This window comes from Macaca fascicularis, chromosome 12 (genome assembly GCF_037993035.2).
Source record: "Macaca fascicularis isolate 582-1 chromosome 12, T2T-MFA8v1.1".
NCBI lineage: Eukaryota > Metazoa > Chordata > Mammalia > Primates > Cercopithecidae > Macaca > Macaca fascicularis.
This window is the reverse complement of record NC_088386.1, coordinates 102,702,515-102,721,149: the sequence shown is the minus strand read 5'-3', so window position 1 is coordinate 102,721,149 and position 18,635 is coordinate 102,702,515. Positions and strand designations below refer to the sequence as shown.

At 41.0% G+C, this 18,635-nt stretch overlaps 1 protein-coding gene across 40 annotated transcripts in view; it reads left to right on the top strand.

Annotated features, from left to right (window-relative positions):
- The first annotated feature begins 12 nt into the window (after positions 1-12).
- The window catches only part of MDH1B (malate dehydrogenase 1B), a 40,082-nt gene continuing 21,459 nt past the window's right edge, over positions 13-18,635 (top strand). For 11 of the 40 annotated variants that reach the window (XR_010580048.2, XR_012421406.1, XM_065525931.2 and 8 more), the window contains exons 1-7: positions 13-121; positions 4,584-4,696; positions 8,551-8,727; positions 8,929-9,071; positions 10,479-10,975; positions 14,902-15,043; positions 16,741-16,904. Coding sequence is in view for 34 of the 40 variants with exons in the window: in XM_065525931.2 (XP_065382003.1) it covers positions 58-121; positions 4,584-4,696; positions 8,551-8,727; positions 8,929-9,071; positions 10,479-10,975; positions 14,902-15,043; positions 16,741-16,904 (1,300 nt within the window). In the remaining 6 variants the exon portion in view is untranslated. Of the gene's footprint in view, positions 122-207; positions 287-4,583; positions 4,697-8,550; positions 8,728-8,928; positions 9,072-10,478; positions 10,976-14,901; positions 15,044-16,740; positions 16,905-18,635 lie in introns of those variants that run through there. The other 29 variants (XR_012421407.1, XM_074009884.1, XM_074009882.1 and 26 more) reach the window with 8 other exon arrangements.

Genomic DNA, 18,635 nt, shown 5'->3' with positions numbered 1-18,635 from the left:
GCATACGTTCGCGGCTGTAGCTGAAGGACATACTTAGAAGAAAGCTTACAGAAGAGAATGACTAGGGGGATCGGCGATACCACAGAGCTTATAAGGGCGATGTTTGATCGTGTATTGCAAGGTAACTCATTCAAGTCCTAACTTTATAAACACCTAACTTCTGCTGGGCTCCAGACTTCGTAGTGCGCCTGCGCCTTGCCCTTGGCTGCGTGGTTGCCAGGAAACCGCGAAGCCGCGGTCCCTGCCTCCGAGTCTCTCTCGACCATGGCCAAATTCGTCATTGCGGGTGAGTAATCCCCTCGTCCCCCCGCAGATTGCTCAAAACGCCGACAACAGCTCACCTCCCATGGCCACTTGGCGTGGCAGCCTCTATACGTACAGCTCCATGCGTTGCTGTGGATTTATTTAAAGTTATTTACTGGCCCGTCACGGTGCGCCAAGCACTGTGGGACACTGGGGATGCAATGCAGGGAAACATATCCCTGCCTTCGAGGGGCTTTCAATCTCATGGGGCACAGAACATGTACTTTTGATACGGTGTGATTAATGCAATGAAGGAGACCTGCACAGGCCTCTGGGAGAGTAGACTCCTAATCTGGGTTTGGGGGATGAGGGAGAGGTGGACACAAGGAACTGGCTGGGGAACGTAGGAGCTGAGTTGTGAAGGTGTGAGCTGAGGAGGCTATTCCAGATAAAAGCAGAGAGGCTGGAAGCCTCCTGGCCTAACAGAAGATCTGGATATGTGGGGCGTGACAGGACCAGGGGCTACAACAGGAGCGGGAGCCAGGTCCTTGCATTTCGTGTACATCAAGCAAAGGTGTTTGAACTATATCCTGAAAGCAATGAGGAATTATAGAAAAATTTTAAGCAGGAGAGTAGTCTTAATGAGTTAGCATTTTAGGAAGCCTGTCTTGGCAGCAATGGAGAGAATGATTGAAAGTGCTGGTTGACAGCAAGGACTCAACTGAGAAGGCTTTTATTACAGCAATCCGTGGTACCTGCCTCCTCTCTTCCTAAAGTTTCTTAAAAGAGTAGAGTGCTCTTCCATCTCCAGTTATGCCTTCCAGTCAATCTTGGAAGAAGGCTTCTACTTCTGCTTCCTGGCAGAAACTCTGTCACCAAAGTCACCACTGAGTTTTATAGAAGCTGTTTGGTCTTTGACTTATTTGATCTCTTTGATACATTGAACACAATTGACATCTACCATCCGCAGAAGTTTTTTTTTTTTGTTTTTTTTGTTTTGTTTTGTTTTGTTTTGTTTTGTTTGATACAGGGTCTCACTTTGTCACCCAGGCTGGACTGCAATGGCACAATCATGGCTCACTGCAGCTTTGACCTCCTGGGCTCAAGTGATCCTCCCACCTCAGCCTCCCAAGTAGCTGGGACTACAGGCATGCACCAGCATGCCCAGCTAATTTTTGTATTTTTGTAGACATTTTGTCATGTTGCCCACGCTGATCTTGAACTCCTACACTCAAGCGATTTGCCCGCCTTGACCTCCCAAAGTGCCAAGATTACAGGCACACGCCACCGCACCTGGCCCAGAAGAATGTTTTTGAACACTGACTAACCGTATGGTGGGAAGTCAGTGGAAAACACACTTACAGAGAATGTTGCATGTATGACATTGGCAGGGCAGGGTTCTATAGGAACGATAGCAGGGGACCTTACTTAATCAGGTAAGGGCTTCCCAGAGGGAGAGATTTTAAGCAGATACCTGAAAGATGATAATGAATTACCTAACAGAGAAGAGGTAGAAAGGAGGGGAGCAATTTAGGCATGGTAACTGGGAGTGGGGTTACAGCAAGGAGAACTGGTTTGGTGATAATTGAGAATATAAAATAAGCATAAAATTGAAATAAGTTTATTAGGACTGAAGCAAATAGTACAAGGAAGAGAATGTCATAAGGTGAGGCTAGAGTTAGATAATGTAGATTCTTTTGAGTCACATTCAGTAGTTTAGACTTTATTCAGAGTACATGAAATGTTTTTGGAAGGGGAGGAGGTCCTAATCAAATTTGAATTTTATCTGAATGTTATGACTGTAGTGTGGGGGAAAAAGACTGGATGCCAAGAGACCAGTTAGGAGAATAGTGCTATAATCCAGGAGGGAGTTGATGGTGACCTCACCTAGAGTGGCAAACAATGGAGATGGAGAGAAGTGAATGGATTGGAGAGATATTAGGGAGGCAGAATCTATAGAACTGGATGTCTGATTGAGTGGAGGAGAGCAGATAAGGGAGAAAAATGAGTTAAACATTGTTCCCAAGCAGATGTTTGAATAACTGCAGAGATTAGGAGTCACTGAAAAAAACAAAAAAGTGGAAGAGTAGGCTTAATACTCTAGATACTCTTACTACTCTTAGATAATTAGGGAAATGAACATAAAAAATATAAGCGACTAAGTAAATTTAGTACGGGAATGGTGAAAAAATACATCATAGACCATCTGAGTGTGTATGAGACATTTTGAAGGAGATGGGAAAATACAGGAGGGTGTAGGCATCTAGATAAGGAGATAGATCTGAGCTGGAAATATAGATTGCTACTTGAAGCCAAGGGAATGAAGCAGATTGGCCAAAAAGAATATATAAGACATAAAGATAAGATGCTTCTCAGAATGATACCTTTTAATGGGTTGATAAAGGAATGGAAAACTACAAAGGATAGAAAGGAGTAACCAGAGAAGTAGGAGAACCTGAAGAATGCCCCCACCATAGCAGTTGTTTCAAAAGGTTGGAAGGGGGCAGTAGTGGGAGATGCTGCCAAGGGTTAACAAGAAAAGGATCAGAAAGTATCTGTTGGATTTAGTGGCATGGAAGTCCTTGGTGACCTTCAAGAGAATTGTGGGGTGTGCTACATTGCAGTGGATGAGAAATAAATAGAAGTGAAGAACTGAGGATGGCAAGTATAGAGAACTCTTTCAAGATAGTTTGATCAAAAAGGACATATGAAAGGCAATAGCTAGAGGGGGAGATGAGTTTTTTGTCTCTTAGGACAGGAGGAACATAATGAGTATATTTAAATATGACGGAAAGGGACTATTGGAAACAGATACAAGACTCTAGAAAGAGAGGATAATTAAGCAAGGCTCCTGAGAAGGCAGATGAGGGTGGGATTCAGAGCATAAGTGGTGGGATTAGATTAGACAGGAGATGGAACTCCTCTTCCATTGAAATGAAGAAAGGAGGAAAGGATGAGTCCAAAAGCAGACAGGCATGTAGATGTGATGGAGGAGGTTGGAGGTTTTCCAAACTAATGCCGTTTTGTTTTGTTTGGATTGGGTTTTGTAAAGTAGAAAGCAAAGTTGTTTGTTGTGTTCTGATAATACAGAAGAATGTTGGGGAGAAGGAAAAGATTTGCAGGAAGAGGAAAAAGTTTGGAATAGTAATTGTAGAGAACAGAAGAGAATGCTGATAAGGGAAACAAAGGGATCTCCACACAGGGTTGATGGCCAATTAAAGCTGGTGACGATGAATTTTAAAGGTGCCCTGTGCTTGGTTCTACCATGTTTCTGTAGTGGTGCCTAGCAGGTAGGACCCAGCTACAGAAAAGGCAAGTAATTGAGTTCATCCAAGATGAGGGGCTTTTATCAGGCTCATTTCCCAAAAGGATAGTGGGGAGAGATAATTTAAGACATCGACCAGAAAGTGGTTTGAAGAAATGAACCATAGATTTGAACTGGACAGGGCGGCTGATAGACAGGTGTCACTTCAGACAGGTTGATAACTTAGGAGTTTCCATGAGGCCAAGAAACTGGTGACTAGGAGTTACTGAGGAAGAATGCTACAGAGAGGGCTCTGCATTTTGCCCCATCCCTCCTGCTCTATCAGATGCCCAATTCCATCTGGTGTAGTGGCTTTAACTTCCTGGGTGTTGATGGCTACAAACTGTGTGTCTGAAACCCTTACATGGCACCTGCACCTACATATATATACATATATATATATACACACACACACACACACATATATATATATATATATATAGCTACTTGCTGATCATATCCACTTAGACATACTACAAATACCTCCAACTGCACTTGACTAAAGTTAAATTTCTCATTCATGATTTCTCTCTAGTTAAGGTCAGTATCATCTGCCCAAGCCAGAAAATAGAAGTTATCCCAGATTCATCTTTCCCATCCCCACAACTTCCTGACACGCATCAAATCCAAAAGTGATTTTACCACCACTCCTTACTTCAAACTTTACCTTTTGGTGGCCATTAGTGAGTAGTTCATTATCAGCACTAATTCACGCTGAATTAGTAGTAGTTAGCAGCCTCCTAGAGGAAGTGAGGTCCAGCATATTACTAGAAGAGAATAAATATTCAGTAGGGTTTTTTTTTCTTTCCACATTTTATTACTTAAGATTCTGACCTCCTATGAAGTTTATTTTATTTGTATTAATCTAATAAACATCAGAAGTTTATGTCATAGCAGTTTCAGTTTATACTACAACTTTATGTTACTAAATTATATCATAACTATGACTAATTCTGTAATTACATAGCAAATACTTAGAACTACATAATAATTTATGCATGATGAAAGAAAACATTGCTAATTTGAACTCTTTTAGGTAGAGCAGATTGTCCATATTATGCTAAAACAGAACTTCTGGCAGACTATTTACAAAAGAATCTTCCTGATTTTCGGATACATAAAATCACACAACGTCCTGAGGTTTGGGAGGTAAGAAGCTTTTATAGTTTGTTGAACTCACTCGTGCACAAAATGTGTTTCAATTTGATTAAATATTAGCTAGTGTATTAGATTGGCTTCTAGTAATGACTGTTCATGTACAAGTGATATTTGAATACTAGTAAAACAAGTCCCTACTTACCGGTCTCAAAATAATGTTTATGTTTTTCCCTAATACCTAGTAGTACAAATGAGACTCTAATCAATAAGTGGATGAGTTTGGCCGCACCCCCTGAAGAATCCAGGTAGCTTACACTGCACTTGCTAACTTTTCATTCTCCCTGGTATTGATTTCCAATTACTTCTTTGGGATACCCTTCTTTGGGATACCCTTCTTTGGGACTCTGTTTCCCCAGAAACAGACTTTGAGATGTAGATTTTGGTGAAGGGTCTTTACTGGGAAGTGGTCTTGGGAACAGCATCCTGAAACGGAATGAGGGCGGCAGGATTGGGTAAAGGAACAAGTTGAACTTCGACATAGCTGCAACAGAGGGCTCAGCGGATCCCACAGTGAACTCTTTATGGCCTTTCAGAGGTATTCCAAACTGAGGCAAGGTAGTTGAGCTTTTGTGCTCCCTCCTCAACCAGCCATTGGATATCAGCTGCCCCTGAGAAGGAACCTAACCTTAGGCAAGGCAATTTTCTTTGGCTGAAGTCAATTCCTAGAGAGAGAAAGGAGTCAGACTTTAAGTTACCAGCCTCTAATACGCCGGGTGCCTGAGAGAGTGAGTGCCTCATTTGTGAAGGGGGAACCTGGAGTGTACATGACAGCACTGGCTACAGTCTACCTGTTGTGCCTTTTGGAGCCACATGCTCCCTATAATCAGTTCACACCGTCTTGGAACAGCTCCTTGGATTCTGGTTGCCATCTTTCCCTGGGGAAACTTTACAAGAGAAGGGTTAGTCAAATGAACTATAGTCTCCACTGCTCATAATTTCAGGGACAAACCGACAGTCATCACCTCTTTTCTCTCCCTCTCTTCTCTACCATCCATTGTAGATTTCCCTCACTCTCTGCTGGTCTGGTCTTCAGCTAAGTTATCTCGTCTGCTGGGTTGTTCAGTGCTTCTGTCACAATAAATGTTCTCTGGTTGGCACTGCCCACTGGCCTCTATTATTTCAGGATTTTATCATCTCAATTGCCAGGGAGTTCAGGTGTGTAGCAGCATGTCCTTTAACAGCTTTGGCCACAATCATATGAAAAAATGCTCAACATTACAGGTTATTAGAGGAATGCAAATCAAAACCACAATGAGATTCCATCTCATACCAGTCAGAATGACTGTTATTTAAAAGTCAAAAAATAACAGATGCTGGTGAAGTTGTGGAGAAAAAGGAACACTTATACACTATTGGTGGAAGCATAGAAAGATAGAAATAACAATCAACCCAGAAATCCCATTACTGTGTATATACCCCCCAGAATATAAATCATTCTTTTATAAAGACACATGCAGACATATGTTCATTGCAACACTATTCACAATAGCAAAGACATGCAATCAACCTCAATGCCTATCAATGATAGACTGGAGAAAGAAAATGTGGTACATATACATCATGAAATACTACACAGCCATAAAAAGGAATGAGATCATGTCCTTTGCGGGGACATGGATGGTCATTATCATTATCCTTAGCAAAGTAATACAGGAACAGAAAACCAAATACCACATATTCTCACTTATAAGTGGGGGTTAAATGAGGAGAACATCTGGACACAGGGAGAGAAAAAACACACACTAAGGCCAATCGGAAGGTAGAGAGTGGGAGGAGGGAGAGGATCAGGAAAAATAACTAATCGGCACTAGGCTGAATACCTGGGTGATGAAATAATTTGTACAACAAACCCCATGACACAAATTTACCTATGTAACAAACCTGCACTTGTACCCCTGAACTTAAAATAGAAGTTTAAAAAAAAAAAAAACAGCCTTGGCTTAGAACGGACAGCCACACTGGGCTTCTCAGTGACACTGGGACCCCTCTTACCAGTGCATTCCTTATCACTTAGGTGCATGTTGTATCCTGCAGTCCCTTCCAGAGAACATGGTTGAATGGTGGGCTTTCTAGCCTTCCATAATACCATGTTCACTAGTCTTTTTTTTTTTTTTTAATTAATTTATTTTTTTTGAGATGGAGTTTCGCTCTTGTCACCCAGGCTAGAGTGCAGTGGTGCAATCTCAGCTCTCTGCAACCTCCGCCTCCCAGGTTCAAGCAATTCTCCTGCCTCAGCCTCCTGAGTAGCTGGGATTACAGGCACCCACCACCACGCCCAGCTAATTTTTATATTTTTAGTAGAGATGGAGTTTCACCATGTTGACCAGGCTTGTCTCGAACTCCTGACCTCAGATGTTCCCTCTGCCTCAGCCTCCCAAAGTGCTGGGATTACAGGCGTGAGCCACTGCACCCGGCATCACTAGTCTTTTGATCCATTCTTCTACTGTCTTCCATGAAGTCTGGCATTTCTATTTTATTTAATTACCTTCTCCAAGTTTCTTTTTTTTTTTTTTTTTTTTTTTTTTTTTTTTTTTTTTTTTTTTTTTTTTTTTGGAGACGGAGTCTCGCTCTGTCGCCCAGGCTGGAGTGCAGTGGCCGGATCTCAGCTCACTGCAAGCTCCGCCTCCCGGGTCTACGCCATTCTCCTGCCTCAGCCTCCCGAGTAGCTGGGACTACAGGCGCCCGCCACCTCGCCCGGCTAGTTTTTTGTATTTTTTAGTAGAGACGGGGTTTCACTGTGTTAGCCAGGATGGTCTCGATCTCCTGACCTCGTGATCCGCCCGTCTCGGCCTCCCAAAGTACTGGGATTACAGGCTTGAGCCACCGCGCCCGGCCCCTTCTCCAAGTTTCTAAGAGCCAGTCTGGCAACATGTTGTTCCTGTCTTCTGAGGTCCTTGCCAGGGTATACACTCTTGAACTGCAGAAAAGTGATTCATACTAATGAATTCTCCCTTGTCTAACTTCATGTTCCACTCTTGATTCAGCACTGTAAGGGTCCAGTCCTTTACACACACTCGCAGCTCCTGCTGGGACATTAACATGCTCTGCAGGGTGCGGAAGGTTTTTTGGGGTAATGTTTCTTTCCTTCATAGGCCCCAGTACTTCATTGGTCTGGCTATGCTGTGGCTAGAGGGGCCATGCTGGAATCCTCATAGCAGCACTGTTTGCTTTAAGTGAGATAAAGGCAGGCATATCTTCAATATCAGCAAGGAAATTAGTTTCCAGGATTTTATTGGTAAGGTGGCCTCATTACCCATGCCTCCAATGACATGGTTTTTAAGACTGCTGCCATGTACTTAGCTGATAAAAATGTTGCTGTTTGACTCTACTCAGATCTTGTCATTGGAAGGCCTAGCCTATACAAACCAGATAATGATAATTTAAACTTTTTCTGATAAATATTATCGGAAATATCCAAATAACTTTTAGCTTGTTAATTTAGTCTGAACTACATAAACCACACTCACAGATTTGAAAAACAGTATCAAATGTTATATGCCCCTAAGACTGGAAATATTGCATGTGTAGAAGAATAAGGGCAAAACTAGTTGAATTTTTTAAAAAATCAGTTGAGTTGGAACATGTAACCTCTCTTTAAGCTAAACACTTGCATTCCAGATCTCCTCAGCAAAAAGAGCAACTTTCAGTACCTTTATTTAGTCAATTAATTTGAAGAATATGCTTTCTTATCTAATTAATCTGCTACTAACATCATCACTATTTTCTATATTTACATTTTAGTCTTTAAAGATATCTAAATTATATTTTATATATATATGTAGTGACATTAAAAACAACCTGGTATTTTAATGTTTGAATTCTAAAGTATTAAATTGAATTCCCAGGCAGAGTTAATATATGACTTCACTTGGAATATCATTCAACAGGATTGGCTAAAAGATGTGTGTGAAAAGAATAAGTGGAGTCACAAGAATTCCCCTATCATATGGAGAGAGCTGTTGGATCGTGGAGGAAAGGGTTTGCTTTTGGGAGGATATAATGAGTTCCTGGAGCATGCCCAGGTATATAAGTTAACTTGACTTATCTGTTCTAACAATGATAATTCTCTTACATTATTTTATTTTTCAATTATCTTGCTTTCTGAGACATTCTCTCATGTCTCTTTTTATTGTATTTTGACTTTAAACAAAAACTTTCCATTATAGCCAATTTCAACTAGTTATCTATTCTCTCATGTTGACTTTTTCTCTCCCAATATTTAGCTTTACTATGATGTCACCTCTAGCATGACGACTGAGTTGATGATGGTAATTGCTCAAGAGAACCTGGGGGCACATATACAAAAAGAGCAGGAGGAAGAAGGCCTGAAAACTTGCATCAACCCCTTGCAGGTCTGGATCACTAGGTAGGACAGTCAAATCCCAGGATTCACGAGATTGACTTTTTATATTTAGAAAGGACAATGAGGTGGGATTAATTTCATGATGGAAGAATAGCTGAATGTGTATGTATACTTATATGTATACACATATACATATGCCTCTGTGTGTGTGTGTGTATGTGTGTGTGTGTTTGTATTCTCCATATAACTCATAAATGAGTTTTAGGTTTTACAGACACACACACACGCATATACTTGGTCTAAAAACAACTCTATAGCATGGCTGCTTTGCAGAAGCTCACCCTTTCTGACTGTTGCTCTCTCCCTCTTTCCCACTTGCTAGAGCTTTGTTTGGCTTTTCTCTATGCACCCACTCCCTCTCTGTAACCCCACTCCCCTCACCTTGCTCCCTTTTGCTTTTCTCCTTCTCATGTGTGCTCCTCTTTGCTCCCAGTCTGGGTACATGCAGTCCTTGTTGTCACACTCTCTTTCTTTCTCTGCACTGTCACTCTGTCTCTCTTGCTCTCTGTCTCCCACCCCCTCTCCTTTCCTCACCCCTCAGTTTGTCTTTTGCACTTTCCTGCTCATACGTACGTATGTATCCTAATATATACACTCATCTTTAAAATTGTTATTATGAAATATTTTAAATACAGAAAGGAATTGAGAATGATGTAATAAACATCCATGATCCTATCACCCAGATTTAATAACTATCACATCTTCTTTAGATGTTTCAAAGGATTAAATCGGTACAGATACTGTTGAAACCCCTGTTGTACACCTCCCGAAACCCACTGTGAATACCAGAAATGCCCAGATACGTTTCTGAACTTCCCGTGGTGGGCATTACAGTTCACAGTTGATAGTCACAGCTGTAGACAACTGCAGAATTGTGGCTACAGATACACCTTACATAGCCTGTGTTGATCCCAGCCATCTTTGTAAGGATTTTTCTGTGTAAGAATTTGGAAAAGGTAGCCCTTTCCAAAAAAAAAAAAAAAAAAAAAAAAAATGTCATTATTGTGTAGATGAGGTTGTATTTTTTTAAAAAGAGCTATGGCTAACTGAAACTTTTATCGTTATCTTTTTAGGAGGAAATATAAACATGTAATTACAGCAATATAATACAGTTTTTTTCTTTTGATTTCTGTATAGGGGGAATTCTGTTTTCTTTGAAAAAACTAATGAACAGGTGTATTTATTATTTGGGGACTGATTTCAGATGGTCAGAGCAAGGGATTGGTAGTGAGAAGTTTTTGTTCTACTACTTTTGGCTTCTAGCCTTAAAATGTCAATGCAGCTGTGTGTATGCTTATTTAAATATTAAACCACCCTATTGATGCACATGCAGAAATATCTATTAAGAATAAAGGCTTAAAAGGGACAAAGGATGTAACTATTCACAGTCCAGCTTTGCATTTTTATCAGTGCCTCTGCTCCTGCCTGCTACAACCTAATTCCCATATTGACGAGTGGCGAAGTGTTTGGGATGCATACAGAAATTAGCATAACTCTATTTGACAACAAGCAGGCAGAAGAATATCTCAAAAGCCTTGTGATGGAGACCCAGGATCTGGCATCACCCGTCCTGCGCAGTGTCTCCATCTGCACGAAGGTGGAGGAGGCCTTCTGCCAGGCCCACATCATTGTGGTGCTGGACGATAGCACCGACAAGGAGGTGTTCACTCTGGAGGACTGCCTCCGAAGCAGGGTGCCTCTGTGCAGGCTCTACGGGTACCTGATAGAGAAAAATGCTCATGAGTCCGTCAGAGTCATCGTGGGAGGGAAAACCTTTGTGAACCTGAAGACAGTTTTACTCATGAGATATGCCCCACGCATCGCACACAACATTATTGCCGTGGCACTGGGGGTGGAAGGTGAAGCGAAAGCCATACTGGCCAGAAAACTGAAGACAACTCCTTCATGTGAGTGAACGTCTCTTTATGTTTTTGTTTTTATTTTGAAGCAACATTTCAAAGCAGCTAGGAAGAACACTGTCCCCTCTAGGAACATTCTGAGTATCTGGAATAGGAAGTATAAAACAGGCATAAAGAAGTTATTGCGTGATTTGACTACTGTGCAAATGTTGTTTTTTTGTTTTTTTGTTTTTTTACTGGCTTTTCCCATCATTATAAAAATCAATAAATGTTTAATACAATACAATTTATATTATGCAGGTGATAATTTGACACATCGTATTCCATTTTTTCCCATAATAATAGTCAATTAAGGTAACCAGTGTTTAAAAGAAAATCAAAGCTATGTGTAAGTGGCTCTGCCCCACTTCCCACCCGTATGACCTTGAGCCGTCATTTAGTCTTTTCGGTGTGTCGGTTTCCTCATCAGTAAAATGAGGACATTAACAGTGCCTATCTCCTAGAATTGATGTGAGGATTCGGTGAGATGTATTCCTAAAGTGCTTAGAAGAGTGTATGGCACATAATAAACATTTCCAAGGATGTTAAGCTTATTAATAGGATTACGATATCTGATCAGTTTCTGCTCCTATTAATCTTTGAACTGGTAAATATCAGAATCATATGAAGATGAGAAGATGAGACTAAATCAGAAAATTGATCGTTGCATTTGAAAAGGGAGATAATTTTGGACATATTTTAGCTACTTTTGCCCTTAGATGGAGCAGGTACAACAGTGTCCATTGAGAAGGGAAGGAGATGCTAGGCATTCTCTCAAGCAAAATTGGAAAGACAATGAAATGTGAGCCTAGAATGTTCCCAGTCAGGACAAAAAAGGCTTCAGTGAACCCCTAACATTATAGCCAGAGCTGTATTTTCTTTTTTGTATCAATGAAACTCTGTAAATAATAATTTCTGGTATTCTTGCATACATATCTTTAGTATTTTATCCCCACAATCACTAAAACACTCAACCAAATTGATGCTAAAATTATTCAAAAGGAAACGAAAACTTTTTTCTATATTATCTCTGTCATCAACCTTATAATTACATGTGTAGACAGTGACTTATCACAGAAAGTCTATGATACACTACTGAAAAGTATCAAGAAGAATCTAAAACAAGGTGTATGTGTGGGTTAGGGGGTTCCGGGGGTTAGGGGCTTTCAGCCAGAAAGCTGCTGTCTTGTGGGTCTGCTGGTGCCATGACTCTAAGCTCCACTCTACTCAAATCCAATAAGCATGTGAGAAGCAGAAAAAAGAAAAATGGAGGAAAGTTGGCAAAAGGAAAAAGGCATTAGAGGGACAGTAGTCCAAGTAGAATTGTCAGTGAGGCAGCAAGGAGACAGCCAGCAATGACCAAAGTTCAGCAAAACATCATGAAAGAGAAAAGCCACCAAGGAAATTATTCAGGGATTATTTGAGATTCCAAGAGGGTGGCAAACCTTTTCAGAAAAGCAAGATTCATGATAACCCCTAAGTTCAGTTCATAAATCGCACTATTTATCAGACCGTATGTATTGGCTCGTCAGGACTCCTTCTGTTGCCAAAAAAGTCAACTCGAAGTGACTGAAGTCATCAGGTACCATGGCTTACACCTGTAATTCCAGCTACTTGGGAGGCTGAAGTGGGAGGATCACTTGAGCCCAGCAGTTTGAGGCTACAAGTAAGCCATGAGGCTGCAATGAGCCTGGGCAACAGAGCAAGCCCTTGACTCAAAAAAATACAAAAAGTGATTGAAGTCAAATAGAGAACTTTTTTCCCCACATAACTGAAAAGCACAGGAGGTAGTTCTTATTTCAGACATAGCTGGATGTTGGAGCTCAAACAGTGGTGCCAGGACATACCTGTGCTCTCTCTGCTGGCCTATCACTCTGCTGTGCTCTCCGTGTTGGTCTCCTTCGCAGTTCGGCCCTAAAAGGTGGCAGAGTGGTCATTGGCATCCCAGACTCACATGCTTGTAGTTTACATACCCCAGGAGAATGAGGGTTTTCTTTCCTAGTTGTTTGTGCACAAAGGAGTACAAACTTATCATCCAGACTTGGACCGCTTGCCCATCTCTAAATCAACCATCACGGCCAGGGGTGGATGGGGGGTGGGTGGAATCTGCATCTAATGCCTATAGGTGGACCTAAGGCGTGAGGACAGTCCCACCCGACACATAGATAGGGACTGACATTGGAGAAGGAGTAGTTATTTAAAGAAAAATCAGGATGCTCTTAATGAAAAAAAAAAAAGAAGAAGAAGAAGGAGGAGGGGGAATTCATGCTGAGAGGGAAGAAAGCAGATGTCCACTATCATTTTCTGTAGCGTAATTTAGGGTGTTTAGAGCTATCAAGGTCCTCAAAACTGGTAAGAAAAATGAAACTCAGCAAGATTAAAAGGCTTCTTTAGGCTGTAGGAAGGAAGCCTACCATATGCTTACCTGGCCGAAGAATTATTTTCCCCATGTGGGGAATCCTATGTGGGATCCTATGAGCTCCTACATAGGGACCCGGGAGCCATCACTAACTTCTCTGAGAGTTGGGTGGTGGAGGGAGAACTAGCTATTCCTACTGCATGAGTCATTCTGATGGGGGCGGGACTCTCCCAGGATGAAGGTAGACAGTGGGGGTGGGCTACCCAAACTCTGTTTCCCACCCTCTTCTCCTGCTAGCCTCTCTCTACTATAGAGGCTCAAACAGTCACCCCTTAGCTTCATTGCAACTAGGAATGGTTGAGTGATATAGTCTATTTGGGGTCCCCTGGGAAGAATATTTCACTTTTTGAAAAGAGAAAAGGCCAAAGAGGAAGCTTCTACCCTATCCTTTTCCCTATTGCCTGCCCTTGAACGCAACTGTGTGAGGGTGATACCTGAACACAACTGTGTGAGACAGGGTGATAGTTGGAGCTGCTACAGCCATTTTATGACCATGAGGGGAAGGCCAAGAGAATCACATCTCTGAGCTGCTGAACCAGCACATGTCACTGCCTACCATGACTTACCTGAGAAAAGTAGTCCTTCTAGTTAAGACAAGTCAGTAGGATGTTCTGTTAGTTGAAGACAAAAGCAATCTTATACAGGAGAACAGGGAAGAAGTTAATTTCCACAGTAAGAAGTGGTGTGGACTTAAAAGTGATTAAGTTTTTAGGCAAATAAATAAGTTAAATAAGTAAATAAATAAAATTATTTATTTGCAGTTTTCATACAACCTTCCTAGACAGTTCACAATGATAAAATCATATTGAATGCTAATGCCTATTTCTCTCTAACCACTGTGGTCTTATTTTACTTCTTAGCATGTATCACTTTGTATAACAGTTGTTTTCTCATCCAATTTCCACCACCTCTAGAATGTTGCAAGGATTTGAGCCGATTTGTTTTCTTCTAAACCTAGTACCTTAGACGTGCCTCACACATAGAATAGAATTCATAACTATTTGTTGACTAAGATGTTGCCCAGGGTCCTCTTACAATATCCTCATTTTGCCAGAGATGAAACCCATCAGAGTTAAGTGATTTGTCCTAATTTCTATTCTAGTCTAGAAGCAAGAACTCCTTGTCAAAAATCAAAGCATATTAAAAAGTCCTTTCTCCCTCACCTCTCTTGACCTCTCACTCACTCTCTCTCCACCTCTCTCTCTCTCAGTGGCAAGCAAAGTCAGGACAAACACCAGTGAAATCATTTTCAGTAGCAGTTTCTTTCAGGGAACATTTCATTATTTCTTTAATTTAATTATACACCATACCATTCACAGAACATTATTAGGTACTGCCAAACTATGATAATTAGGGAGGTGATCCACACATTTTGCACAATTTTAGGAATCATAAACTTAGATTCATTTTATAACAAAAGAACAAATCCTAAAACAAACATGCACACAAACAAAAAATAGGGTTCAAGTAATTTTTATATTAATATACATTTTTTTTAACTTTCCGTTCTTCACAGACATTAAAGATGTGATCATTTGGGGTAATATCAGTGGAAATAATTACGTTGATCTGAGAAAAACAAGGGTGTACAGATATGAGAGTGCCATTTGGGGACCTCTTCATTATTCACGCCCTCTTTTAAACTTGATTTTTGACAGGTATGGTGTATTTTTAAGTGAAGCATACTGACAGTGTTAAAATAAATGTTTAATGTTTGTAATCTTTTAAATCATCTTATAAATCTTTGTACAAAAATAACTTGCATTGTTCACACTCGTATTTGTTCATGCTGTCTACCACAGAAACAGAAAATTCCACAGAATATCAACTAGGTAATTGATTTGATTTTGAAATTACGAATTATTATATTTCAGATCCTTCAGTAGCTCATATATTCAAGTAAGGTTATCTCTAAAGCAAGCATGTATAAGGGAATCTTACTAAGTGTAAAGACAGAGCTATCTATCCAGGTTGAAATTAATTGAAATGTTTTCAAGCAAGGAATTAAGATGATGAGCAGGCACAGGCCAGGCTGGGCATTGTGTGGCAGGAGGCCGAAGCAAGAGGTTGTGAGGCACACGGTCCCAGGACCAAGCCACCCAGGCTGCGATTCTTACTTAGCCACTTAGTAGCCGTGTGACTTTAGAGAAGCTGCTTAGCCTCTCTCTGACTCAGTTTTCATCTGCAAAGTGGAAATGGTAACATAATAAGGGCCCTCCCTATAGGGTCTTGGGGAAGATGAAATGGATTACTCCCAATAAAGGACTTAGAGCTGTGTCTGCATGATAAGCCCTAGCAATTATGATGAGGCAGAGGAGAAGCAGGAAGGAGCACCTCTGAAGCATTTTTTCTAAACTTTGCAGCACTTTCCCAGTGGTAGCATTTTCTTTCCACTGCCCGTTGCTTTCCTTTTCTTCCTCAGACCATAGGAACTTCACCCCTGCCTAGGGAGGATGTGTCTGAAGTTCGCTATTTTGAAGCATGATTCCTCTACATTTGCTGCCTGAGCAGGACCAGTGTTGCATACAGCTGTATCGTGCAGGGTTAGCAGAGACTGACCAGCTGGACTATTCTCTGAGTTTAGACTTCATATCATAAAAATATAATTGTTTTCCTAATTCTCAATGTGAATCCAGCTTGAGCACCCCAATCCAAAAATCAGAAATCTGATCTGAAATGCACCAAAAACTAAAACTTTTCGAGCACCAACATGATGCCACTAGTGGAAAATTCTACACTCGGCACCTTTGCTTTCTGGTGGTTTAATTTACACAATCTTTGCTTTGTGCACAAAATTATTAAATACGTTGTATAAAGTTACCTTCAGGCCATGTGTATAAGGTATATGTGAAACATAAATGAACTTTGTGTTTAGACTTGAGTTCCATTCCCATGATATTTCATTGTGTGTTTGCAAATATTCCAAAATCTGAAACACTGTGGTCCCAAGCATTTAGGCTAAGGGATACTCACCCTGTAATTCAATGTTTTATGAAATTATTTTGTTTAATGTGTAGGGTACTACTGGTTCCAAGGTAGTGTCTACACAGGATCAATTCTTTGTAATGAAAATAATGGTTCTTGCCATTTTTAGCCACATTTCTGTGTTCCATGTTTATAGTATCATATTTTTAGTTTGACATCTTGGGACTCCTTTCTACTACCTTTCACTATTTTTCAATTGACTTTTTTATGGGGATTGAAGACACCTGAGGAAAGACACTAGAAATAAAGTCATATTTCTATTTTGACTGTGTATTAGGTTTCTGATACTTAGTTCCATTGAGCCAGGGAATACTCTTTTTCACTTTAATTCCTCTCTCCATTGTAAAATTGTTTCTTTCTCTCCTTACAGTGAGTGGATAAAAAGAGAATTTGTGGCAACTCTTAAAAACTTGACCGCCACAGGAAGACAATTTGGAGGCATTTTGGCTGCACACAGTATAGCCACTACATTGAAATACTGGTATCATGGCTCACCGCCTGGGGAGATTGTATCTTTAGGAATATTGAGTGAAGGTAAATCTGGGTTTTTCGTGTCTTGTAAAATCTTAAAACCTATGTCTATGCCTTGTGCTCCTAATTCTGTGTCCCCACCCATCTAGCTCTTAACGTGGTCCATAAGCTGCCTGGACTTTTACAATTTCATAATAATTCATTCATTCAATTATTCATTCAGAAAGTCAACAATATTTTGTATGAATGCATTGGAAATACACATAGGAGTTAAGATGTGGCCTCTGCCTTCAGGAAACCTACGGTGGAATAAACAAGAGCCAGATACATAAACAAAATCTGTTGTTAGGTTTTCCTAGCATGAGATAAGGGGAAAGCAAGTTCTATTCTAGGCAGGAAGCAGGGGGAACCAGTACAGGCTTCATAAAGAAGGCGACACTCCAGTAAGCCTAAAGTATGAGGAGTGTTGACCTGGAAGACAAGTGTGGAAAGAACACTGGGCACAGGGAGCCATAGGAGCACAGACACAAAGGCAGGATAGAGAGGGACACTTTAGGACCCAGATCTCAGGGTACCAGGCAACACTGGGGATGTGGAAAGGTTGCTCTCCATCCACAAATACTGCATATAAACTTTTACAGCCCTAATGTTTTAATCTGCTAAAAACTATGCAGAAGACTTCTACATTTTTGTTTGTTTGCTTGACATGGAGTCTTGCTGTGACACTCAGGCTGGAGTGCAATGGCGCCATCTCAGCTCACTGCAACCCCCGCCTTCCGGGTTCAAGTGATTCTCCTGCCCCAGCCTCCTGGGTAGCTGGGACCACAGGCGCAAGCCACTAGACCCAGCTAATTTTTGTATTTTTAGTAGAGACGGGGTTTCACCATGTTGGCCAGAATGGTCTCAATCTCCTGACCTTGTGATCTGCCTGCTTCGGTTTCCCAAAGTGCTGGGATCACAGGCGTGAGCCACCACGCCTGGCTGACTTCTACCATTTTTACACAACAGGAAAGAGAATAGCTGCTGTTCTGTCATCTGTAAGGTCTATCTTAAGCATCTCTTCCCTTTGGGTTCTACTTTCTCCCTTAGCAAGCTTGTCCACTCCCAGAGCTGCAGACTCGGGCCTCTCTGCCTCTAGCTTCTGAAACATTGTCACCTGGATGTCATGTTGTCACTTCCATCCAACATATACCAAACTGTATGTACTGTCTTCCTTCCCAACTGGTTCCATCTCTTGTATTCTTTACGTTATAAGTAGAACCACGATCTTCCCTATTGTTTCAGTGACACCAGTGCAGGTTAAGGAAATCTCCCCAAATCCCTCATGTCAGAATGAATCTCTGTCTCTCCTCTGTATCCCCACATAGCATCTTGTTCCCCCGTCACAGGGAATATTATAGTCTGCCTATTTTTGATAGTGTGATTAGTTGCATATGTCCCCTTCATTGTGGCACTCTGAGGGCAAAGGCTTTTTCTGGGCCACCTCTTTGCCTCTTCACAGGAGAAGTATTTTATATCCAGACACTCAGTGAATCTTGTTCAACTGAAGTTAAGGTGCATGAACATTGCCATAGTGTGAATTCAGATCAGCAAATTATCTCCTTAGGGAAACAGGCATTTAAAACCTTACCTTTATTTGTAGAAAGAAAGTTTAATTAATCTCTGTAGGAATTATATTCAGAAATAAACAATGCAGTACTTGGGGGAGAGGGGTAGATGATTGTCTGTCTCTGTGAAACCATACCAAACAGGTAAACCCTCAGACCTTGTATGCCCATAAGGCTAGCTCTTCAC